Source organism: Pithys albifrons, chromosome 5 (assembly GCF_047495875.1).
Source record: "Pithys albifrons albifrons isolate INPA30051 chromosome 5, PitAlb_v1, whole genome shotgun sequence".
Taxonomy (NCBI): Eukaryota; Metazoa; Chordata; class Aves; order Passeriformes; family Thamnophilidae; genus Pithys; species Pithys albifrons.
Genome location: NC_092462.1, coordinates 60052238 through 60080237, shown reverse-complemented (window position 1 = coordinate 60080237; position 28000 = coordinate 60052238). Strand labels below are relative to the sequence as shown.

The following is a 28000-nucleotide window of genomic DNA, read 5'->3' as shown; positions in this document are numbered from 1 at the left end:
GGGCTCAGATGCTGTTGATGCCAAGTCTCAGACAGGTCTCTGAGTTTGCTGACTACTAGAATGCTCCATCCCCAAATACAGCTACCAGATGTGAGCCTTTCCACTAGCACTGCACTAAGTCAGTAGGCAACCAAGATGAGTTCTCTGGTTAAAGGTGAGGTAATCCTTGTGAGATCAGCTTCACAGCAGTCAACACCTCGTAGGAACCAGACCTTGGGGAATTATATGAAAACTGTTGTCAGCAGTAACTGCTGGCTATGGAAACCAGATCAGAAATATGTATGAGCTTAAAGCACTTGCAAAAAAGGGCAGTTAAAAAAGAGGACGAAAGTAGATACAGATGCATTGTATCACATGCATCATAGTAGCTTTACTTCACAATGATTTTCAAGATGGTATCTTTAAGGATCAAAACCTAGAAGCATTAATAAGGGTGTTAGACGCTGAAAGCTATCAGAATCACTCTGAATACATTATTGTATCTCACTTTATAATGCTGAAAATGGATAGATTTTCAGATAAAAATTAGAAGTTGAATTGCACTCCCTCTCTGGATTCTTGTAATGTATATATTTTCATAGTATTTTGTGTAAAGCATTTGGGGGAAAAATTGCACACATTTATGGTCATATTACTGGCAGCTTAGCTTTACCAATGCTGTAATTTAACTGTTTAACAGTAAATTAAATTTAGAGTTTGTAATGTAAATAAATTCTTCTTTTTAATTCAAATAATAGTAAATAATGTGTATAATAGAAATTCTGTTTAACAATGACAAACTATTTTAATAACATAAAAAATTTACTCATTTCAGCTTGTATTTATTGCTAAATAATCACACAATAACAGAGATTATTTCCAACTATAAATACATGTTAAAACATTTAATTTTAATAATGAAATCTTGTCATATTGATGTACAGTAATAGAACGTCATAAAATCTTATTCCAAATTGCAAACTGAATCATTAAAAATTAACTTTATATATGAAGAAGGACAAGTTGAAATTACTGCTATATGGTCAGAAAGCTAATGTAAAGCACTGGTTAAAATTTAGATTCTCCTTAACACATTTAAAATAAAAAAATCTTAAAATGCTGAGATATTTCTAAAAGAATCAGAAAGAACTTAGGCTTCAGTTCTGCCAGGATGATCTCTGGTAACAAATGTTGTTGCTCTATCAAGCTGCTCTGACTTTAGTCCTCTAGGGTTTGCAGAGGCAGACAAGTTTGCAAGATAAGGACCCTTACATTAAAAATTCATAGGAAAGGTCATGTTTCTACTATTTCTGAAGTGCTGAGTGGATCAATGGAACACACAAAACAAGACAGCAAGACAGAAATGATTCCCTACTGGTTGGACTCTCGGAAGAAGCACTTGGGAAATACAGAGGATTAAGGATTGCCACTGCTACCCAGCTTTGGGGCATTCTTTGCTTCTGGCCTGAGACAAAGCAAGGTCTGGAGACACAGAGTCCCTATTCCACTGGCAGGAGCAAGCACATGGATACCTTCAAAGGCCCCTAATGAAGTCAACATACTGAGCTAAGGCAAAATAACCCACTTCCTAAAAACAGGACTGACTTATATGGGAACCTTCAGGTGAGCAAGCAAGGCTAAATCTCTGGTAATTAATTCCCTCTTGTGCTAGCCAAAAGGCTTTGTGTCACAGGAAGGCTCTCTATGCCTGGAGCAAGGGGTCCCTCACCATGCACGGCAGGAGCAGTTTAAAAGTCCACACTGGCCAACACTCATCATAAACATGAAAGGAAGCACCAAGCTGTGCAACACACCTCTGCTTCAGGTCCTATGGCATGAATGTGGCCATACCAACCCCTGCCTAGTCTGGGGCTATAGCCAGTCCCACTGGAAGCTTTTCCCTTTGGATTAAGTCCTCAATGTATACCTTTTTGTATCCAGCACAACCTGATCCTGAATTCCAATGGCCAGCAGTAAGAAAGTCACAGCAACACAAGGTTTATCTCACACAATCACAATTACCCTTTTGATACTTTTCTTTCATTTATACTGGAGTCTCCTAGTTTACTTTCTATTTCATCTGCTTCCCAGAGACCAAATTTACCTCCTTTAGCAATGCTTTACCCCATAACTGAACCTGTTGTGATAGATGCACTACTACACCTTAAACATGACATTTCCTGTAGAGCATAAAAGGCTCTAAAAGAGATTTTGTGACTTTACCCTTCTGAAGCCGAAGAAGCCCAGATATAATTAAGGATGGCAGTTGGCTGGCAGTCCCTCAACAGAAGCCCCACCAAGTCAGTCCTTTCAAAATCAGCAAAATAAAAAGCAGGTCATTCAGAACTGTGTTTTGGGGCCAGAAACTTGCAAGAGAACTGCAAATGATCTAAACTCACAGCCTGGTACCATTCAAAAGCACACCAAAAAATAAAAGAAGCTTATTGATGGTTTGGAAGTAGAGGTTTTAACAGTTGTATTTCTGAAAGGTTTGAACGTTATTTTCTGAAATTTTCTTGCTGTATAGCAAATGGTTTTATAAAAGATATATCTATTATATACTACATTATAAAAACCGTATCTATTATATACTCATGTGTTCTCTTGAGGATTACATCAGCTACCTTAACTTCTGTTTAATAATATTGCATTCAACACACATCCCCACTGAAGATGATATAGGATTAGGTACTAGCTAATATGAGGACTAGCATCAGAGTCTGACCCTTAGTACTGAAAAACTCAGACAGCATCTTAACCTCACAAAGAACTCAAAGTGCTTTACAGATTGAATATGCAGTAATTGATCACTCAGGCTGAGCTGTCCTTAAAAATCTCTCATCAGGATGTAAGTTGTACATGAGGTATGATAAGACTACAGCAAAGATGGCACATTTGCAAACATAAGCTGAAAATATCTAGCAGTCTTCTAAAATGAAGGACAGTCTAGCTATTAAGAGCAAATCAGCTCCCATCTTTTAGCTGTTTTAAGTCACTGACAGCTGGTTCAATCTTCCTACAAGTAGCTCTAGTTTATTTAAGAAGGCTTCATTTTGCCTGTACCACCACTTTCAAATTGCTATTTCCTGCTTAAAAAAGAAAAGGTTTGAAATGTACATTATATAAATTGTACATTCAAAATGAAAATTATATAAATCTTGTATCAGAAACATTGAAACATTTAAGTCAAAAGCATTACTATACTTGTTTTACAAATTACGAGAGTTGAGACCCATGTCTCCTCATGCTCCCCCAGAGCTGTGCCACAGCTCTGCCCACTATATCACACTGCCTGCAAGAACACTGCTGAGTTACTCCTTGCAGATTTCTCTGCAATGGAAGTATTCCTTGCAGATTCTGCTTCATTTAGTCAATTTTAGTCAAAAGAATTTCCAAGTGGTCATGTATGGTGGATGAAAAAGTTGTTTTCCAGGTGCTACAGGGAAACGATTTTATTTATATACTTGTTTCCACTGGAATTTAAAAATAAATGTGCCTATCATCCCTATCACAGGTTCTGAAAGAAGCTAAATTCTAGACTAAGCAAAAAAATTAATTTTAAAAACATTCCATTTTTTCCAACAGTGGACAAAATCTTTGTCAGAATAAGAAAGTGAGCAGTATAGCTAAAGTGATGTTTCGTCCTACCACTCTGCCATGTGCTTGCCTAGCTTTCTTCTGTGCCTTTTAAAATAGCACAAAAACTTTCACACAGAGCATCTCTGTGATACTTTTTATTTATCTGTTTTTTTGCACTTCCAGCTAACGTCCAATGCAGGAGGTCCCAGCTCTGTTGTGAAGGCATCTGGTTGAGCTTCACAAGAGAGCAAGCTGTGAACTGCAGAGTCTGTGCAGGAGCCATGCTGCTGATCTTTAACTGCAATTCGCACTTGGCTCTCAGCATCCAGAAGCCACTTTTCAAAGGATCTTAACTTAAGCATAAAGTATACAATGCTCAGAAGAAATAAAATCAAAAAAGGGAAAATACTACTTCTGCCTGCACTGAGAAACCTGTTGGCGGGGCTGTGCATTCCACTCCTGTACAACAGACAAGGCGGTACAGTTTTCATTAAGCTTTTTAGCTGTGTCACAGAAGAACTGGAGCCATGCCACTGACTTATATTCACCCTCCAGTAACGGCAGCAACTTGTTCCACCTCTTGTCTGACTTCAAGGACTTTATCCAGAACAGTTGCATTTTTTCAGTGAGAACTGTGCCTGCCAATGTCATGGTGGTCTAAGTTTAAAACCTGTTTATCACAAGAGCAAGAGTATCTAACTATGGCACATTCCTGGATACAATGAATCAACCACAGTCAAGGAGCAGGATTTGATGAAGTTCTGCCACAAATTCTGTTTTAAAACTGCCTGTTTTCATGTGGAGTTGACACATGAAAATCAGGCTGTGTGGGGGAAAAATTAACAAATCCTTGAAAAAAACCAAAGCTGCATAATCTGTGGTATTTCAGTTGGTCTTTATCCGCAAAATCCCAGATCTTTGTTTAAGCTACAAACAGACTACAAAAATCAGCTCGCTGGCCTCTCTCCTTATTATCCACATCCCTGCACAAATCAAATGAAGCTTTTGCTGTAAAGCTGATAAAAAACACCACACACATGAGCAAGCTGATGTATTTAAAAAGTGGTTATCATTTCTAATCCTTTCCTCTCTCTCCAGGGAATATCATATTTCCAAGGAACACACAAAACTCCACCACTGAGCACACATCAGCACTTATACTTGTTTTGATTAGGGATTTTCTAGAATAACAATGAATGAAGTAGTCTGGCATTAGCGTTGATTTTTAGCACCCAGGGAAGCAGTACGACAGTCATCCGATTGTTTAAAATCAGTGAATAGCCAAGACCAGTTCTGACAAATATTTGCACTCACATAATCTATTTCAAACACCTCCCAAAATTAACTACAGTACCTGGTTTGAGAACATGCTGATGTTTTTCCCTTCTTTGTAAATAACATCCTTTGTAGAACCCCATGTGTAACCCAGAATAAGAGAAGTGGTCACAGATGCTAAACTTATGCCTGAGCTCTCCTAGCAGGCACTGGGATTTGTTTGGGATTCAGGGTATTGACTGAGATGCTCTCCAGTTCCACTTCCTTGCTAATTGAGACAGGAAAACAGACCAATTTTTATTATATAATTTAGACATATCCAAATGATATGTCTAAATCCACTCTAGACAATAAAGCTTAGAGTGAGGCATGAAAAGCCTATTGCAAATTTCACATGGGTGTAAATCTAGTCTTGCAACTTGCCACAACCCAAAGAGTGACAACACTGGGAGACAAATGTGGTGTAAAATTCAGGTCCCACCACCTAGAATTCAGTTTTTTTAGATGGGAACCACTACCCACAGGATAAAATTCTGCTGAAAAGATCAATCAATCAGCCATTGCATTCCTTGATTTCAAACTGATTTGTTATAGGCTTGAATCAAAGACTATAAAGTTTGACTTATAACTTTTGCAGTGCTGAGAGGTTTAAATGTCCCTCTTTACATAGTGGAAAGTAGAACTTTGTCCACTCAAAGACTGCACTACAAATAAAACTGTGGACATGAGTTACAATTTTTTGACTCTTGAAAATATACACATATGCATACGCAAAGAATATGGAACAGAAATAACCACTTAATTTAACACACAGATTTGTAGAATTGAGCAAGGTACTTTTTCAGTGTGGGCTTGAACACACTGAGTCTTTCATTCATAGCAGTGGTTTGTATGTACAGTGCCATTTGCATTTCATGTCATGTATGATTTTTAACTTAAGTAACATAACATATGCATTATGATACTGAGTTTCTATCAGTTTAGCCATGTTCTAAGAGCCTCACATTTTACATGAAGGCATGAGGCCATTTGCCTTTACATACCTCATAGGGAGCAGGGTGAGGTAACAGCCCACTCCCAGACAGGGTGACCTTGAAAATAGAAAGGACAAGGAAATAGAGATGAATCTACTAATGCAAAAAGTCTTTTATCTTTGTAAATTTTTAAGTGCCAGTAAACAGCAAGAGCAACCTTTTAGAAATAGGCACAGAACTTTGGAAATCATGAAATATCAAAATAAAATCTTCTCAATTGATTTAACCCAGTAATATCTGTAGAACTTTTTGTTGTAAATAAGGTCCTTCTGTTTCAATATTCTCTGAAATTTGGGGGGTTTCAGTTTGTTGTTTTTTGGGGGTTTTTAACATTAGAAGCAGATAAGAGAAACTAAATCCAATAGAGCAAGGATACATATTTTAAAGGAATGTAAACAAAACTGACATAAGAGAAGGAATAAGTATATACTCCTGCAAATTCTCCTCTCTTTATGTAAAGAAGTTGTCAGAGTTTTTTATTTGACAATTTCTGTTAAACAGATAATCAGATAAAACAAATAAAACCAGAAGTAACACCAGACTGGTCTGACATGAGCAGAGACTTGAATAGGACTCAAGCTTTAACAGCCGCCCTCGGGTACCTGAGGAATCATGGCAAGGTAATTCAAACACCGTTAGGCCAGCTTGCAATGGACTTCTGTCAGCTGAACAGTTGATAAAAGCTGTCTGGACAATCAAGTACTGCAGAGTTCAAGATACAGAAAGTGGTGAATATATGTAAGCCCAATCAGTCTGAATGACAGATCTGCCTTCTCACTGCCTAGTTTTTTGCTACTGTTTTTGACAGCTATATACATTCAATTTTCAACAGAGTTCAGAAGTCCAGGCCCTATCTATATGGCATTTTTAATTCACATCTACACAAATGTCATGATATTTCTCTAGGGGGAAAAAAGTGTAGAAGTTGATTTCTGTGTCAGCTAATAAAATTATTGTATAATTCATTCAATTATATTTTCTTAGCCACGTATTTATATCATTACCTAACAGTTACAAGAAAAATTACAGACATAGGCAAAATGATGCAGTCTACACAGGCTGTTGCTACTTCCCAAAAAGATATGACTGAAGAAGTGGTACAGAAAAAGCTTGGTCTTTCACAAGGACTAAACAAGTTACCTCTCCTATCTGAAATGAGACAGCTATGAATCTTTAACAGTTTGGCCTCACAAATCCGAAGCACAACTGCCATGTGATTGAGCAAGTACTGCCCTTTTCTATCAGACATTTAATAACAGAGACACCAGCATTTATCTTCTGCCTCTAAGAGGCTTTCTTACCTATAAGAAATGTAGAATTATAATTCAAAGGTATCCTAGATGCTCAAAACTTAATGGGTGAAAATGCTGGCTATTTGCATGACAAACTTTTTCCATGGCACAGATTTGCTCCTTAAATGTGCTTTGATATACAGATCTACATTTTCAAGTGCACTAGTAATATCAGCCGCCTCACACTGGCTTGCCACATGCATGCAGCATTTATCTTCCTCTCTGTGCCCATGACAATCCTCCCCTCAACCATGCAAGCAATTTTCATTGATTTTGTGGAAAATTAGATGTTTTGGAATTTTGAAAATGAGGGCTATTTTTAAGGCTTTAGGCACATTTTAGACACATTTTAAGGTTTTAGAACATATTCTAGGACCCTGCTGTGAAAACCTGTTGTCCATGTTCATAATCCTCACAAGTCTAAAGCACTGACTCAGTAATAAGGAATGAAGAAACCAACATATATGTAATTTGGACTGGTGCTGCAAGGAAAGACAAACACTTTATTGCAAACATGATGACCAAAATTCATACCATCTAATTCCATCTGATATGTAGATAGAATTCTATTTGCAAGAGGGTCAACTAGAAATTCTTTGCAGTTGATTTGAGCAGAAGAGAACTCTCTGATGAGCCTGGAAGCTTCCCACATGCTCTTGTGCATGTGGAAAGACAGTTCCAGTTATGTGATTTTCATCTCCCATGCGTGGCAGTGTTTAGGATAGAAAATCAAAGAATCTATCTGAATTTGTCCAACAGAAAAAAATTCTTACTTGAATTAATTGTCACAATCTGAGTAGACAAGATCTTGGTCCTTTCCTAGCTGCATCCCTTAGACCTCCTCCAGTTGGTGAGGTGTAGCTCCAGTCATACATCATAGCAGAAGGCAGCAGCTTTGTTCAGCACATACAATACAATGTCTGCACAATATTACCTACAGATTTTGTTTATGAATTAAAGAAAAAGATTGTAAAAGCACAAATTCTGAGAACAGTTACTGGGCAGAAATCACTGTGTATAGAATTTTTTAATGTCCAGGATGATGAAAGTGGCAGAGACAAAATAAATGAGAGCATGGTAATCTTCCTCGTAAAAACTAGAGGTTATATAATAAAAAGCTAAAAAAGACTGTGTGCTGAAATGGAAACTATACCCTCTCCATTGATAATATGATACAGTCAGACACAGAAGATTAGAAGTAACCTGCAAGGTTTTATTACCTTCAAATTTTAGCTCAATGCTACATAAAATTAATTTGTACTTTGCTGTAGAAAATGCAGGATTCTGATGGCAGTGTGAGACTTTTTCCTGTGCAAGATTCGTGAATTCTTCTCAGACCTCATACAGCATTTACAGCAAGAGAAAAATATCTGCTTTGCATTTTATTGTGCTATACAACTTACAAGAGGTCTAGTTTAGGTCATGCATGCCTTCAAACTTCTGGTTACATAGCTAGACCTCATTGACTCTGATCTTAATATCAGATTTGATGTCTTAGAATGATAAGAAATTTAGTATGGTATTTGGCAATTTTCCAGATCCTGAGAAAACAGCAGTTCCCATGCATTTCAGTGCCTTCAATCCAAAATGAGGCAAAATGTGGCAATGGTGACAATACCAGAAAAGTTAGAGTAATAAGTAATAGTAAAAGAAGAGGTTAACTTAAGAAAGAATTTTCCAACTATGCAGCATCTTGTCCAATGCTTTAGGAAGAGGGGTCTAAAGAAAATAATCTGATTTTGCAGTGAAAGTTCATAAATGACAATTCAAGATTTGTGTTTACTTCATATCATCTATATATAACTAGAGCTAGACAATTCATATTAGACTAATTATTTCCAGAGTTTTTAGAATACTACTTATCTAGGTCATATGTTGTCTTTCACAAGATAGAAGACCTCAGAACACTCAAAAATTAGATTTAAAAAAAAAATCCAACTTAAAACAAACCCCACAACAGTCTAGGGGTGATCCCTATGTTTTTCAGGTGCTAAGTTTTCCTGCATGGCCCTTATTTTCTATAAGCCAAATACTGAGTCTCAGTTTCATCTTTGCAATAACCGTACAAAAATAAGTGTTTGTGATCTGTTCTTCTCCTGCCTCCTTCTTCTGGGTATACCTCACTGGAAGATACTACAAACCCTTACAATCCCTCACTCTCTCCTATAACGGGGACCCCTCATGGTCCTAGGTCCCATTGCCCTGGCCAGTTCCAGCAGTGACCTTTTTCTCCAGATGGAACAATTGGCTCCTGTGGTAGGGCTCCTGCTGTCTCTTTTCATGCACTGGAGAGGAAGAATGAAGTGGCAGGTACCAGGCAGCTGGGAGGAGCTCAGATGTCCAAATACAAGAGAAAGGAGAGTAGGAAAACTGTTTCTAACTGTGTTAAATTTGTAGATCATTACACTTTCCAAGATTCTGAAGTGTGGTGCACTTTTAGTTCCAAAAGACAATTGTCTACTCAGAGATGTACCACTAATGAACACTAATGTCTCACTAAACTCAAATGAAATAGCACAGTCTGATCAAACTTCAAATGAAAGGCAGGTGGTCTTCAGCAAAATTCTGCATAGGAGGGTATTTGAACAGGGAAGGAAGCTCTGGACTGAATCTTGTGGATTTCTTACTTTGACCAAATTATGAACAAAAGAATCCTAAACTCCCAAACCAGGCAAATCCATACCTTCTAAGAGACGGCTCAGTTGAGGGGAGATGAATCAGTAAAAGCATAGTTTCAAAACATTTTAAGGATTATAGAATTATGTAATAGTTAGGGTTGGGAGATACCTTAAAATATCATCTAGGGATCCTTGGAACTATATGCATAAAAGTGCATGGTGAGGGGAAGGCAGGCCCAATGCCTGGAATGTAAACATTCCCAAACAGCAAAACCAGATGGTTCTTTCTAATAAGAGGCAGGGAGCAGTTCCTAGAGTCAACTCAGCTTCCAGCCACATGGGAATTACAGTCATCCCAGAGGCTGCTGAGAGGCACTTCTGGATGTCACATAGCATGGTACTATGCACTGACAGCTTAGGACCTGGGAAGGGTAATGAGTTCTTTGCACGGGGGATGCAACAGGCCAGAGCCCCTTCCTGCCCTCTCCCACTTTCATGTTCTCAGACTATGCACAAGGTCAGGACGTGAAAGTGTATGAGAGAACGGGGCACTCAACTGCCATAGAGAAAGAACTGCCAGAAAAGAACTGACTACTTAAGTCATCCTTAAGTAAAAGGAAAGGAGGACTTTGAAACATCACTAGCCACCCTCCCATGCCTTTTTTTTTCTTTAGGTAGAAAATTGGACTTTTCTACTCTGCAGCATGTCTAGAGCACTGAGTGGAGGACTCTGAAGAGATATACCTTTAGCAAAGCATCTTATGACCTTTCAGCCATCCTGAACTAATTTTCATTGCACTTTTGGCAATGGATAAAATTGTGTTGAATTCAAATAAAAGAATGCTCTCATGTGGTCCGTGGGAAAACAAGAACTTGAGTCATTCATGACATATCTCAAGGCATTCAAGGCATCAGAGTTAACAGCCTATATTAAAGGTATTATCCCTGAAATAACTTTTTGCAGTTTTGAAGCACCTGAGATTGGAAACTTGAGGAAGATCATCTTTAGTGCCACTGCAATTGTAAATAGCAATGATGGCAGACAGATGAAAGCTTCTCTGCTGTTTTGAAAGATAAATACATTACAGAAATCATAAAAGCATCTTCAGTGACAGCAAAGGAATCTCCTCAAAAGCTCTGTAAGAATAAACAGGATATTAGCTGAGATTCATTATTGCTTTCTTTGTAGATGTCTATATTTAAGCTAGTTCAGCAACAGGATAGACCTGATTGTTGTTATTCTCAGTGAGCACAAGGCATCTGAGATATGAAATGGGAAGTTAAATTTCTTCTGGTAGAAGAAAAAGAAGAAAATGTAACTTTTAAGAAAGCTTTCCACTGATCTAAATCTGTCAGTGGTTCTCAGCAATCCCACTAAAGAAGTCTGAACTACATTTGATATTGGAAAATAAGAAAGAAAATTTCCCTTTGAGGGTTTGTAGACATTTTCACATCATCCAAGAAAATTTTTACATGTTTTTTAAATGATTCTTGTGTTACCTGTTATCCCTACAACATGAACCATGTTTACCTTTACTCTGAAAAATAAGTGATGAGATAAAAAGTTGGTATATATTTTTCTATTTTTAAAATTTTAACAGCCAGAGTTAGCAGGGAAATGGGCAGGCAAAAAAAAATCACTCTATGGTTTATATAGAGACAGGGAATTCTTGTCATTTGTGTAGTTGGTAGAGAACTCATCCAAACATAGGCAACTATGACAGGGTGACAATATTGGTGATGAGGGAAGAATTATTGACAGGTTTCCCTGGACTTGTGCAAAGCATCTGACACTGTGGCACATGACATCTTTGTCTCTAAACCGGATTTGGTGGGTGGACCACTCAGATGATAAAGAATTGTCTGGATGGTTGTACTCAAAGAGTTGTGGACAAATAGAGTTCCTCAGGAGTGTGTACTGGTACCAGTGGTGTTTAATACCTTTATCAACGACATGGGGAGTGGGATTGAGCACACCCTCAGCAAGTTTGTAGATGATACCAAGCTGTGTGATGTGACTGGAGGAAAGAGATGCCATCCAGAGGAACTTGACAAACTGAAGAAAATGATCAGAGGACTGAAGCACCTCTCCTTTGAAGATGGGCTAAGAGTGTTTTGTTGTTTAGCCTGGAGAAGAGAAGACTCCAGGGAGACCTTAAAGCACCCTCCATTCCTTAAAGGGGCCTGCAAGAGATCTGGAGAGGGACTTTTTACAAGGACATGTAGTGATAGGACAAGGACTAATGGCTTGACATTGAAAGAAGGTGGGTTTACATTAGCTGTTAGGAAGAAATTATGATGAGTGTGGTGATGTGATGGAATAGGTTGTCAAAAAAACCCCAAAACACCTGTGGATGCCCCATCCCTGGAAGTGTTCAAGGCCAGGCTGGATGGGGGTTTGAGAAACCTCTAGTAAAAGGTGTTCTGGCCCACTATAGGGCTGTTGGAACTAGGTGACCTTCAAGGTCTCTTTCAACCCAAACCTTTCTATGATTCTGTGAACTAAATAGGGCATAATTTGAAGTATAATAGTAGAAATAAGTAATGAAAAAATAGAGTGGCAAATGATGAAGAGGAAATCTGAGAAGGAACTGCTTACTTCTGTCCAGAAAATTGAAAACTAAGTTAAAATTTCAGACCAATGTTTTGATGAAAAGTGCTGGAGCCCTACCATGAATTAATGGGAAGATTATTTTTCTTTAAAAGATACAGAGCTAGCTGGACACTGACTTAAAAAGGTAATTATCAAATGAAGAGAAATGTTGTATTGCTGGGAACCTGCATAAAGACTTACAATTACTGATGTTTTGCCTATTTTTGCTTTAGAAGAACCATGCATTTTAATATTTTTGCATAAAATATGTTCAGCTATATTGTCTGAAATAGTAGGTTTACTCAAAAGTAATCAATGAAATATTATCTTTCCTAGACAGCTTTGCAAATAGGAAAGCTATATGTACATGATATTTTCCCAAGTCAGTTGTGCCAGAAACCTAGGAACACTAATAATTATTTTATGAAAAAGCAAATGTATAAGTTTTATAAGTGATGGTGCCACTGTATATAATGGATATATTAATGACAGGTTTACATGAACACTTGTAAAAGTGACTAAGAATTTTCTGCCTCTGAAAATTTTGGCCTTTGCCCTTTTGATTCATCATTGCATAGGTAAGACACAAGAGTGTATACCAAAAGCCCTGCTTTTCTCAAACACTGTTGACTTCAATATAATTAGTATATTAGGATGCTATTTTCTTGATGCTTCCTTACTAACTAAACTAGCTAGACACGGCAAATATAACTTTTCATAAATTAAAACAGTGACAAAAATCATATAACTATGATGGTATAAAAAAGGAGACGAGAAGGACATGAGAATTGAAGAGCTTGCAAAACAAAATCTATAATATTTTTTCAGTAGGAATGAAAAAAAAATCATATAGTAATATGTACATGAAATTCTGTACATACTCTTGTAACACAGCCATCTGATGCAGGCTCCCACCCAGCTCTTTTTCTCTCATTTTAGTACTGTTCCAAAATTTCATGGTAAAGGACTCATGGTTGTCCTTTTCAATCCTTCTGACTTTTGCTTGAAAATTCAAAGCACACAGAAGTAGTACAGTTTAGATCCTATCAACAGGTCTAGAGAATCTGTCACGGTTTGGTGAGTAAATGTATCCATTTCATAAAGACAAATTATATATGCTGTGTAATTGCAATAACCCTTACTTTAAAAAAGAAGTAACAGAAGTGGAATACTCAATTGGCAAGACATGCAAACCAGAAAATTCTCACATGCCAATATTATCTTATTAAAGACTTGCTTAAAAATGGCTTTAACATGCTCTCTGTAAACAACATTTTTTGTTTACTGTCTCTGCATATTAACTAGCACTTTCAGTAGATACTAAAATGTCTTTAAACAATCATTCAACTTAAACAGAATTGAATTACTATCTCATGGTGTGCTATACAAACAAACAAAAATAAAATCCTGACATTTTCCTCCTTTCTAAAAGGAAATCTGAATGGTGGATAATGATGAATGCTGGTCCTTGCTAACTCTCTCATGGCTGACTTAATATTTTTCTTGTAGCAAGGTGCACTAGTGATGGTCAGGTCCAGAGGAAGCTTTGCTCTGGGTGTTGTGTTGCAGCTTTCACTGACCGCTTCGGGTGAGAAGGTACACTGCCATTTTAGGCACTAGCTAATATTCCCCATGGACACTGCATTCATTTCTATTACTTCCTTTGTGTGCTGCAGGTGATCAACGCACTCAGAATGACAAGGTCCACACATCTGTGTCTAGGATAGCAGTGACCTGCCAAAGAGAAGCAGGCATTGATCCTAATTCTAGAAACTGCAGCAAATGCCTTACCAAAAGCTAATGTTGCATTGCAGTGTGCTCAGATGCCAGGGAATATTCAAATCGAAGCTGACAGCACAGGCTTAATCCTGTGCATCTGTACTGCAATAATGCAGACTGCATTACATGATCACATATATTTGGTCAAATGAGTTTGATAGTATACAAATTTACTACAATGTAGATATATGTGCGCACCTTCCTACAATCAAGTGACATATCAAGGTACATTAATACTAATTTGAAATCATGGCAGTCCACAGTATCTACTGACATATTGGTTACATTCTGTTGAAAAAGTTATTGCTAGGAGCAGCCAAAGTTATATCTATTACATCTGAGCTCTTCACTGTATAATCACACTATCAGATTCTAAATGGGACTTTTGTCTTTGTTACCAAGAATTGATGCGGGGAAAGAAACATCAGAAGAAAGCATTTTGGGGTTTAAAGCTGGCTTTCAAAGTACATCAAGAACACACATGATGATGACAATCCCTGGGGAAGGCATTTTCCATACAGCACTCTAGGACTGTCAGCTGAGGCTCATTGCTTAACCCAACATGGGAGAGGTAGATCCAGTGCAGAAAACAAAGTTACTGCAGAGCCTGGGGTTACTCTGAGGGAGATCAGCAACACTGGGGGGGCTGAGACACAGCTGAAGAGCAAGGTTGCAGAGCTCCCAAAGATTAAAATAAGTAAAAAGGGTGGGAGATGCTGTTCTGAATAGTCTATCTTCTCCACATCTCCAGAAAAAAAATCAAGCTGGTATTTGAGGAAGAGGAATTGTCATCAGACCAGAGAACCATTATTATAGGAAAGCATATAGAATACACTCCTCCAGGACTAAGATGCTTTTCATGGAAGCCAGGGAGAAGAGCAGAAGTTATTACCTCTATGCTATCAAAAGTAAAATTAAATGAACTTTTTTACCAGGAAGCCAGACATTATCATAAAGGGGTTCCTTCTCCATACCTAAACTCACACTCACCTTTTAGCTCAGTTAAAGGGATTCTTGTCTGAAGTCAGTGGCTGAATCACCCTGCTTTGGTATGTGCTGTGGAGAGGTCCCCACACTATATGCCCTCCAAAAGAAAGTTATCAGATGGACTCCAGGAATGGACCTAATGCATGCCAGCCATTAACAGGCAGTTAGCTCAGCAGACTGAACTGGATGGACCTAGTCCAAAATCAACCTCTGCAAAACACGTGCTTTGTAGATGTCAAGTCCTCAACACCACAACTCCTACTGTATTGCACGGCTTGCTAACATGAATGTTGTAGCATCCAGCTACTAGCACCACAGACTATAAATGAAACCTACAACCTGCCTCTGAGAGTACTACCTTCCTGAGGTGGTGGGAATGTATTGCCCAAACTTTTTCTATTTAGTCAAGAACCTTCTCCCTATCATAATTCCCAAGTCGCTTAATAATTCATTTTACAGGTTGTGCACATTTTACTAAGCTAAGTTTAAACTCAGCATAAGATACCTACTGTTTCATTTGCATTTTAAAACTCTTAACTAGTTCTATTAGTTGTGTGTGCATAATGAAGAAAAGCAGAATATTGAATATATCGAAAAGAAACAGATGGAAAGGACAGATATTCCTTTGTTCTCCAACTTGATATACCTTTTCGTGGTGCAAGGCTATGCCCTGGTTCAAAGTCTCTTTGTCCAGACCTTTTCCCTTTTCCTTTTTCTTCTTCCTTTCTCCCCCCGCTCTTTTTTTTTTTTAAGATGATGACCTAGAGCATCCCTTTGGATCAGAGAATTTGATGCACAGCCAGCCATGCATGTGCAACTGTCCCTAAGAGCCAAGCCTCAGCAGAAAAACTGGTGTGCATACAATCTTGAAACAAAAATAGCTGTCAAATCAAAGCAAATTTGCCACAAAAGAAAGCACGGATCCACAGTTAGGGAATACCAAACTATTTTGAGTTCAAAATTGCTTAAAAAACCCCACAAACTTGATTTTCTTAAAGCGAAGTGTATTTTTAATCTCTCTAATGTCATTTCATAATGAATTAACTGATTTTTCTTAAGGCCAAAGGTGGGAGTGGGGGAGGAACAAATAGAGGTAATATTGAGGTATACTGAGACTGAAAAAAAAATTTAAAAATCTCTCAGCAACTAAAAGAAGGGAGGGAAACACAAAGAGTTGTACAGCAGACTGCTGCTATTGCATGTGTCACCAAAAATATGCTAGTTTAATGTTCCCTGGATCAGGGTTTCATTTTACCTCATTTTAATGAATTAAATCATGCACTACAAAGGAATTTGGATCTGAATGAAAGGGACAAGACTGATATCAGGATGAAAAGTAATGCTGTATTAATTCAGGTTCAGACATTAAAGACAAAAATAAAATTGAATTACACAGTGTACTAATATTTCTGGACTAGATAAAAGTGTATATAAAAGCATTTTTCATAGCCAAATGGAGATGGGAGTAATGGATTTTTAATAGATACAAGAAAATGGTCAACATCTACTTTCAGATACCCAGTGAACTGCATTGATGATGTTGACTCAAAAGCTGCTGTTGAACAGAGAGCTGTCCACTGGTGCTTCTTTGCACACATTTCTGCACTATATCCAAAATGGTAAACTTCTAAGATTAACCTGAGTCAGAGATAAAAAGCAGATGTCTGAAGTTGAAAAGTGTGAAATGGGTAACACTGATAATGAAGGAATAGCACTTTTAAGACACTGTAGTCAAGGCACAAGCCCCATTGGCTGAAGGAGCTCTCTTACCTTTAGGGAATTTATTCTGGAGTAGAGGTATGGAAGAGACAACACCTCGACTCCGCATGTGAGTTTTCTTGAGTAATAAACTTTCCTTGACTATTGACTGATGATCCCTGTGTCTTGGCTGGGTGACAGCAGGGAAACAGACCCACACAGTGATGCCACAAGGTTGCAGGTAACACCATGTGCTGCAGCACTACCTCCTCAGCAGCCCAGGCCATCTCCAGTGTATCAGAGCAAGCCTGTAATCCTTCTCTTGCTTTCTCATACAATATAAAATCAAGTTACCAACACTCGCAATTACTTGAGGCAAGATCCTTGAAGAAGAGCATATTTGGAACATTGGACCCAGGTGAACATTTTTTCCTGTGCAGGCAGAGCTGGGCACTGAACACTGTCCTTCAAAAGTCAGGACATTCCCAGCAATTCAGTAGAAGAGTAGTTTAAACTCCACAAAAGCAAAGTAATATCACAAATCTCCACCATTCTCTTCCAAATCCAATACATATACCTATAAAGTGTCCTCTGTAGTGTAAAATTTTAATAGCATCTATATATTGAGTGCATTTGTCTTGAAAAATCCTAAACAAACATCTCACAGAACCCACTTCTCTGAGAAAATAAGGAGAGAAGAAACAAGAAATGCAAGGTACTGCTTACACTGCTATATGCACAAGAATGAACTTAAAATATTATGGTATAAAACTTATATGGATCAGAATGGTGGAACAGCAAAATGTCAGCAACATTTTAAAGGTAATATAATTTGGAGTGCAGAATTCAATATGATAAAGAATGATAGCCACTGTATAATATCTCAGCCTTCTCATATACAGCAGACTTTTTTTTTAAAAAATCATGACTACATTAATTCAAGGAAACTTTCAATATGGAATTGGGAACAGTATCTCAGTGTCCAGAATCAGCTTTGGGGTCTATTTCTACTAATCATGGTGCTGCAGCTGACCCAGTTTAAATGTATTTTTATAAAGATTCCATAATTTTTGGTGATGTTGCATATTGTGTTCTCCTAAGCCATTTAAAAATATTGCACTACGGTAAATACCTAGTGCCTAAAAATAAGATGCATCATGTGGGACAGCACTACTGTATCACAGAAATAAAATGCAAAAATTTTGTTAAATTTTTATTTCTACATTAAACACAAGCATGAATATTTTGTGCAATGGAACCAACACTATATTAGGATGCATGTTTGTGTATTTGTGTGTGCATATGTCTGTGAGATGAAATTTGTGGGTAGAGCAGCAAATATTTTATTATCTGAGCTTAGAAAAGATCATCTGCACCTACAAGCCTTGCCCTGCTAGTGTGCTAGAGCCATGAAGTATCCAATACCATAATCTGAACTGTTTAAATGCAAAATACAGAATTTATTAATTATTATAAAATTTTCATAATATACATAAAGTTCCCAGAACCATTATGATGATGTTCTGGTTCACCTACACCTGAGGATCCAAAAAGGGATTCTGACAGCCTACTGTTCAGTTAATCAGAGCTCTATAAAAGGAAATTTATTTCTAATACCTCCAGGCAATCCATGTGCTCTGAAGTATTATAGTTTATACCAGTTGTGGATAAAACTACTACACTTAGTAAAATGCCTCTCTTTGGTCAAGAAACAAGATGACAATATGAAAATATCCTCTGCCACAAAACTTTCATTTTTTTATGGTATTGCTTAGGTAATTCATAAAGTGGGGTGTTTCACTTCTGAATATGAAACAATGTAAAGGCAACAAAAGAAAATAAAATGAAAAATAGAGGAAAAAAATCTTCACTACTAACTGAAACATGAATATTCCATCTGAGTATTTTTTCTCAGTTCCATAACTATTTTAGAACATTTTTCTGCTAGAACATAACATATATTAACTAGTCATCTTAAAAGTCATCTGATAATTTTAGAAGCTGAAGCAATAACCACTGAATATTTTCAATGTCATAGAAAAAAATTAAATACCTCTAGTACGGCAATGAAAAAAAAGTTTAATGCACTAGCATTATTTGAAGCCAAACATAGTTATTGAGCAAAACAGAAGTCTTGACCAATTCTTCACAATTGCCATTACACTATGCCCACAAAAAGTAAAGAAATTTTTTAACCTGAGTTTACAATAGTGAAAAATTGTTTAATATTTTGATGTAAAAAGATATTGATTTCCATTACTTTGCACTAGTTTCCAGAATTTTATTAACATCACCTCCTGCAGAGAGAAAGAAATGAATGCTGCATAATTTGGACCAAATGGATGAACAAAAGCCAACTACAACAAAGATGTTATTTGTATTGGGCAGGGGTAAAGCCTTTGATTCCTTCATGTTAATTTTGCCTGTATTCTTTCTGCTCTCTTGAATGGACCCTAGACTCCTATAATGTATCATGTCCTATTATATTATTTCTCCCAAAGAGGGCTTATCACTTAATCTGTTTATACAGCAGCAGAACCAATCTGGTTGACTGGGATTTCAGTGTGCCATTGCAATTAGAGACTCCATAAAATTGTGCAATATTCACATTAGGAGTTAGTAGCCCTTAGTACATTAGTAGCCCTTTTCCAGGTACCACTTTACAGACATAGGGTCTCCAGCATTGATTTGTATAACATGCTCAGTTACAAGACAAGGATATCTGAAATTGCATTATTTGTAAGATATAAAGGAGTTGATAGAACAGACCTCATGATAAACCTCTCCACAGAGTACCTAACTGAGGCAGTGTGTACATATGAACAAACACATTGCACATGGATAGCACTTTACAGTAAACAGTCTTTTGTGTATTTTAAAGGTATAGATAACTCAGAGGTGCTGGAACATTATGCTTGCTAACAAGACTACAGTTGGCAGAGATGAAGGTCTAATTCATATATGCTAATCTCAAATCAGGAACTAGAAGGAATTATTTCTTCAACACCTGTCAGTACCATGGAGAAAAAAATAGATGCTTTTTCTGAAGGGAATTGGAGGAATATTCAAGTGTAAAGTCTTGCATAGTCAGCAGTATTAGAAAAAAACATTATTTCTATTACTAAAAGATTAGAAATAGTAGGGTGTTTTTAATCACAAAAACTTTAGCATCCAAAATGAGAAAATTGTTCCAGATCTGGTTATGGTGGCTAAGACTGAACTGAACAGTGGGCTGAAAGGTGGCACTTGGTTTGGGACCAGTGATGTCAGCAAATCAAAGGTGAAAGTCAGACCCTTGACTGGGGGAAGCTCCGCAGCCTCCCCAAGGAATCCGTTCAAGCACTTGATTTTTCTTATTGGTAGGAACTAACCTCTCAATGTACTTTTTTTTAAAATGCAATTTAAGGCCAGCATGCCTTCTCCTGCTCATCATGGATATGGAAAAAGACCATATGCCTTTCCTTGACATGTCTTGTTATTATGTCCCATTTCCCCCTCTCCTTTTTGCCATGTAGACTGTAGACTAACCAACTCAAATTCTTTCATTTTTCTTAGTAAATCTTATTTCAAGACTTTTCCTTTCCCCTGGACACCCTCCAATAAGACCACATGTTCCTGTACAAGTGCCATCCAAAACATGCATTCAGTGCAGACAAAGAAAAGGCAATCCCAGTCAGTAGGAGAGATACAGCTGGTGCTTCAGAATACTAGATTCACCAAGCTCAAATGACTGGAGAAAATAGGGAGAAAAACTATGCATGAAAACTAAGACTGTTAAAGAGACTTGTTAAAATCCAAAAGATGCAACTATAATGTGAGAAAGAAAACAACTTGGCGAAAAAGTTAGTAGAAAAATGAAGACAATGTTTAGAAGGTAAAAAAATTCTGATAATGATGATGACTATAGAAAGTAAGAACAAAGATAAAAAAGGGGAAAATGTTCTGTAAAAAACAAATTATAGAATATACAAAATATCAGAATGAGATACTGAAGTTGGCAGTGAAAAATCTGTATCTGTGTAAGTTAGCAAAAATAAGAAGTTGATTTTTATTAAAAACTTAATTTAATTTTGAAAAACAGTCAACATCAATATATGAGAAGCTCTTTTGTTCTAATTTTGGAGAGAATGTTAATCTTGAGTGAAAAGCACCTTCAGTCCATCAGCGGCTAAGGTGGTTCTTAAATATTATCTGTGAGAAGTAAATGTTTTGAAATTAGCAGTGCTAAGAATTTTTTTGCACATTTATATCTGGTGTTACAAAATAATAATTAAAAAACCAAACCAAGCCCTTCTGAGGGAATTTAAAAAAACCACTACTGTTGTGCTGGTATTTAAGAAGAGATACTATACAGCGAGAGAACTGCATAACAATATACTTTCTTGAGATCAATACAGACAAAATAGTGAAAAAATTATACAGGATTTAGCTGACAAAGATTGAAGTGAAAGGGATGTAATTAATGCCAGTCAATATGGGTTTATGTAAAATAGGTCTTGTCAAACAAATCTCATTTTATTCTTTGATGAGCTTACAAAAGTTTGGGTGATAAAGATAAGTGCATGGGTGTAATGCACTTAGACACCTGTAAAGCATTTGACTTACTTGTGTGTTTCTTATATTCTTACTAAAATTTATTAATATACAGTTTTAATAGATCATATGTAAATGGATGGAGAAGACTTTAAAACATCAGCTTGAGAAAGTAATTGTTAATTAGAAACCATTAGCTGGAGGGTGGAGGGGCTAGTGGTTATCCAGGCTCTTGTGGAACTCTTAGACCTGATTTTAATGACATTTTCATCTATGTTCTGAAATTAAGTTCAAAAGTATTGTCCAGAAACTATGAAAAAAACACCACAAAACTAGAAGAGTGGTATATAAAGATGACCAGAGAGTCACACAAAATAATGTATCTCACTTACTAAGCATGGCCAATTTACTGTGTTGTACCTGAATGCTCAAATCATGTTTAATGACTGAGATTCCTTGGGGGGAAAAAAGAAAGGGAAAAGGAAAGAACACGTTCCTGGAAATACTGCAATCTGTTTCTCTTGGCAAATTTCATTTTCTCTCTAAGAGTTACATGAGAGAAGCCAGACAACAGTTTTATAAAAACCTGGGGTGATTATGTAGCATGCTCGCCTCTCAAAACACTCTCTTTGACAGTAGTTATGCAGGTGGGTAATGTGTGGTTAACTTTCCCTGTTTATTCCTAAACTATGTGCCCTGCCTATAAGAAATACCCACTAGATGTAGCTTCCCCCCATTAATCCCTGTAAAAGTTTTTCAACAAAGAGCTATAAAGTTACCTGTATTGCACAGGTTACAAACAGAGACAAAGGCAGAATCAATCTATTGCAGTTCACTTACTGTGTATTAATTAAATCATCTGTAGTAAAATCTAAGATAAACCTATGTAATATATTCTAAAGGTACACAGAATAACTTAGGTAAACACTTTAAAGCTGATGATTTTACCACTTGGCTCAAAGTTCCCTGTTCTCTGAAACTATTTCCCAGAAAACCCTACCTCTATCTATCTATCTATCTATCTATCTATCTATCTATCTATCTATCTATCTATCTATCTATCTATCTCTATCTATAGATAGATATATAGATATATAGATATATAGATAGATATATAACTCAAGAAATTAAGAAAAATCAAGTAGGGTTCATGAACCACATAGAGAAAATGAACAAAAAGGGCATAAAATGCAAAGCATGGTATAGTTATATTGTACATTTCAAATAGAAACTGCAGTAGAAATTATAACACAAAGTACATATTCAATTATCAGCTTAGATTCAGAGCAACAATAAAACTAAAATCGCTATATTTTCCAAGGGATAGGGAGAGCAAAAAAGCTCAAATAATTTCTTCTGAAATTTCTACTGTGTAACATTATGCAGTGCCATATAAAATTGTGTGACGAAAGCCTATAAAAAGTGCCTGTAACATTCAAAATATTCTACATCTATAGGCTTAAATAAATCCATTTTGAGGACTCCATCATACCTACCACACATGAAATTTTTTTACAGCTACAAATGTGATAGCTTATGCTTTTGCTTCCTCACAGTATATACCTTCTCCATGGACAGAAAGCATTTAGTGAACAGAAGAGAAATGTAGACAAGCTGTAATTTTCTGTACAGTGGCAACTGCATCCGTTATGCATTACAGTGGCACTTTGCACTGAAAGAGTTAACTTTCTAGCTCCTATTCTCTGCAGTGCTGCATAAACACTGCACATTATTCTTACTGAGCATGCTTCATCTTTCCTGTCTCCACAGTCTTGGGCTGTCAATCACCTGTCAGTCCCTACCACATCAGCAGAGTGCGCATCACCAGGCTGTCAGCACAGCAGCTGATGAGACTCTGCTAAGAGCTGTCAATCAAACTTGTTTCTCTTATCTGTTCGGGAAATATTTTGTCTCTAAGAAACAAAGAACCTGGGCAACAATGGATCAGAGTCTAGTATTTACTCTTTTACAGGGATAGAAGCCTCCTTAACTGGAAACGAATGTTTTATCCACAACAAGGAAACAAAAAATCTGCTCCATTAGGTCTATTTTCTTTTTCTTTTTCTTTTTTTTTTTTTTGTTAGTTTAAATCCTGTTTACTTCTAGACCAAACAATTCAGGGTATAATATATTACAGCAAATTTCATTTTCCTCTCACTGTAGAATGAACTTCATGAGTTTACTTAGTTTCTGTTGACTACAATTTAGTGCAGTTAAAAACAAATAGCATCTCTTTAGTTTGGGGAATCTTTTCCTGCCTTTAGGCATTGGAATGTGTGAGGTTTCTCTCCATCTCATGGTAGCCAAAAAGCCAGACTAGAGAAACATGTAATTTACACCTTTGTTACATTAAAATACGTCCTCATTTTCTGTAGCATTTCTCATTAAAATTTCAACATACAATTTAGTAATGTGAGTAGGGTTCATAGATAATAACATACCAAAAGAATAGCTGAGGGGTTTTAGCAAGTAGGAGAAAAACATACATTTTCAGTCGCTGTTTGAAAGAAGATAGTATATCCTTTCTGGAATGCTGTGCCAAGGATAATGAATTGAGGAAGGTAAAGTTCTTGCATCTACAGAAATCAAATGCTGAAAAAAGACAAAAAGGGCTGCAAAGACAGGCACAGGAGCTATTTCAGGTCTGACACAGAATCTCTGCATTAAAAAGTTAAGCTGGGCTTTCAAAAGCACATCTGTCCAAGGCAGAATAATGTTCTGCAAAGATAACTGGTCTAGGTCTAACAAATTTGGCAATCAAATTAATTGGCACTGGTGAATCACTGAACTAACAAACCTCTGCTCTTTCCAAGGCATAATAAGTATCTTTACATGCTGTGCCATACAGATATACAGCTACATTTAAAGTGAGCTCAAATATCAGTATATAGTGCTGTGTTATGCAAAGCAAAGTAAACATAACTCAGTGACTTAAAGTCCCCATTTTGACCCTTATCTATTTTCCCCTACAAATTAAAGAAGCCCAGAGCTGGCAGGTGAGGAGAAATAGTGAAAGCAGCAAAGGGAAGAAAACTGCTATTCTCAGTATAGAGTGGAGTGCTGTAAAACATGGCAATATCAATGGCAGACCTAAAAGTATTTGGTGCTTTCCAAAAAGCTTCAGTTTTGGGCCACGAAATTATATAAGCAATGCAGTTTTCTGAGACAAGGGGGAAAAAAAGCGAGTTTACAACTCTTACAGTTCCTTGGATAGAACTGTACATTAAAAGTCTAAAAAAATGGAAGGCAAGAAAAATAACATTTTTTTAAAATCTTCTAATATTTACACAAACAATGTCTTACAGGCCTGATTCATATGCTCTGAACAATTGCGTTGGCTGTGGGGTTGAACTGTTCAGATAAGAGCAGAAGGCAGAGAAAGGAAACTCATAGAAAGGAAAAGTTTAGAGCAAGCCTGGGAAAGAAGCCCTTTAAAGGGGTTTGGGAACTGCAATCAAGATCAGAGAAGAGCAGAAGAGAATATGCAAGTTCCCAGCAGCCTCCCAACAACTGTCTTGAGGGGCTTTGAAGAAGGAACCTGGGGCATAAAACTGTGCTCCTTCACATCTCGGGGCTTATGGCAAGATCTGGATAGCCCTTGAGAAACAGGAAGGAAAAGGACTGGGAATTGCCGTAATACAGAGAAAAACCATGGCCACTTACAGAGAAAAACTATTTATCCTCTCCACATATGCACACATACAAGACTTTTTATGGAAGTTGTTTGCTCCAGTAAAGAATATTTTAGTTCCCAATAGAGGGAAACCATTACGCAAAGGAAGTTAAATGAGGTGGCGGCCACAACCAATGTCAGAGATGTAAGCAAATCTCTCACAGGTTGAAGCAAGACCAAGGTGGGCAATTTTGAGCTGAATCCTGGAGAAAAGGCAATCTTCCATCACTTTCAACACTATAGACAACTTCTCAAAGGATGTCTATTTCCCTCTTCCTAGGCCTGATCTTGGTTGCCCCCATTATTGTCTGTGCCTGCAAGAGTAAAAAGAAACAATTTATCTTTCCTCTTCCCTCACTGTCAGCTCCAATGTTTTTAATGCCCACTACATACTGAAGAGCATGCACACTGGGCAAGGAGGCAGTGGTCTTGCTGGGGACAGCAGGCATGAAGACCATGCACTTTTGTTTCACCTCTGTCATAACTCCACGCTTGGTGCTGCAACCACTCAGGATACTCTGGCTCACCAAACAGAATTCCGCAGCCCCCAACCAACAACTTCACAAGTTACTAGGAATAAAGGTGCTGGGTGACATTATGGTCTTTGGGAAACGTCAAGAGCAGCCATAAAAGTATAATGGGCAGTTAAAACAGAGACCTCAGTCAGGTCTCTATGACCACTGAGGACCTGCTACAGGTGAAGTGATTTTCTGCTGTTTGTACTCAGAGGGGAGCAAAATACTCTGTTCTCATATCCTGGACATGGTTTTGGACACAAACTTTCCTGCTAGGAAGAGAGAGCTATTCTTAACATAAAACCTCCACTCTGCACCCTCCCCAAGCAACGCTGAATGTGTCCCCAGGCAGGGACTTGGACAGCACAGCACCCCCAAAGGCTGCTCTCAAGCCTTCTCAGAGGACAACAGAAGTCTCAGATTCAAACTGCACAAGCATGCTCTAGAGTATCACTGAACAGTAATACTGCTAGTGTCAAAAAGAATCACTAATATTGTAGTTCAGAATTACATAAATATTTACTAATGAACAAAAGGAAATATGAATGACCAGCAAAGGGCCCTAAATGAGGACCCTGAATTTCAGATGGTGAGAATAACAACACCAAAAGCAACAACAGTGTGTGCAGCAGTCGGAAATTAAAACTAGAGGAAAAATCCCATGTACTGGTCACTTTTAAAAACATGCCTACAGTAATTTGGTCTTTCAGTCATGCTTATCAGCAACAATGGTAAGAATTATAGCATTGTTCTGTACCAAACTGTCCCAGTTACAGACAGTACAACCATTATCAAGCATTTGTGACAACAGGAATATTTTACATTTTGACAAATTCTTTCATATGCAGCACTGTTTTCCAGAATCACAACTCCCTCTGATGCAACTGGACATTAATTGCTTTTTTGCTGATGTATCTGTGCCTTCTGGACTGATAACACAACTAGCAAATCTGATATCTGACAAGTTAACTCAACCTAATCAGGACAGATCAGCTGTTACCAACGTTGCTATAGGCTGTAATTTGAGGACCTTTACAGAGTTATCACTTGCTTTGAAAGGCAAGAAACTGTAATTCTGTCAACACTAATCCCAGAACATGCTTTCAAAGTGGCTGCTATTTTTTTCTCTGGGAGAAGGTAACACTTGTCAAATAAATACCTGAGATAATTGATAAAAGGAATTAGAAGTATGTGAGTGATACGCTGACAATCAGTCACCCTCACAAAAAAGAAGAATCTCGCAAGATTCAGAACATTAAATAGAGAGCACACAAGCTGTCACCATAAAGCGTAGGTCACTCTGAATGGAGTGAAACAATTGGCAATGCAGTTTTTCCAATGTTTACTTCTCTCTCTGTTGCTTAGTACTAAAGCTGAGTGAATTATTCACTTCAAACAATTTGTTCTATGAATTTTATCCTTTTTGCTGCTCAGTTTATGCAGGCAATGGATACCAATGCCATCAGATTAATTCACTGCTTCACTTCTATTCAAGCTTTCATTTAGTGCTTGACTGAGAGTGTTCTAGACTTCCACTGCTGTTTAGACAATATCTAAGGCAGGTCCTTAATGTGTGCAAGCAGCACAGATCCACACAGCTGATGGAATAATACTTGTCTACATTAGCAAGGATATAGCTTTGGATCTGTTGTTTTTCTGATCCATGTTCAAATTTGGAAGCCCTTCCAGCAACAACACTGAACTTTGCTACAAAGTTTCCTCTCTGTGAACAATTTTGCCCACAAGACTCAACACTTGAATGTTTGCAGAAAACAAATTAACAGAGTGTACAAGAATAGCCACAAGGCATATTTATTTTAAAAATTCTAGACAGTATTTTACTATTTGCTTTGGTCTGATAGAAAATAATTTATTTTCATGCAATAAAATTCAGAGAATTCCACAAAAAAAAAATGGATTCCCAATTCATGCAATTTTTAATGGAACTTAAAAGTCACTGAATACACACAAGTGACTTTGTCATTGCCAGGGTTGCATCTGTCCTGTACAGATAAACTGTGTTTAGAAACTCAGACTTAATATTAGAAAAAAAAATAAGCATTTCTTACTGTATCGCTTTGGTCCATCTTCCAAACAAAATGAAAGGGTTAAAGTTGCATCATCTTCAAAAAATTCAGTTGCAAAGGCATCCCACCAGAGGTTGTCACTATCCTAGGAAGCAACAGATCATTCACTTAACAGGAGGCAAAATGAATATATGTTCATATGTTCTAAAAAAAATTCAACAAGATCACACTTAGTTTGGATTCTTCACCTATGGTTTTGGGGTACAGATGTCTATATGATATTTCAAACTAATTTGCCTATTTGTTCTATTTCTAATTTAAGAAAAAAAATAAAGTGCTTAATTTATTATAAAAGAAACTCATTTTATCAAGTACACTGAATATGTAAAACCTTTCATTTCCATAAATATTTTTTATT

General features: G+C 37.2%; 1 protein-coding gene across 10 annotated transcripts in view; it reads right to left on the bottom strand.

The window, feature by feature from the left end:
- The window catches only part of LDB2 (LIM domain binding 2), a 249489-nt gene that overhangs the window by 145437 nt on the left and 76052 nt on the right, over positions 1-28000 (bottom strand). For all 10 annotated transcript variants that reach the window (XM_071556750.1, XM_071556743.1, XM_071556745.1 and 7 more), the window contains exon 2: positions 27625-27727. In XM_071556750.1, the coding sequence (XP_071412851.1) occupies positions 27625-27727 (103 nt within the window). The remainder of the gene's footprint in view (positions 1-27624; positions 27728-28000) is intronic.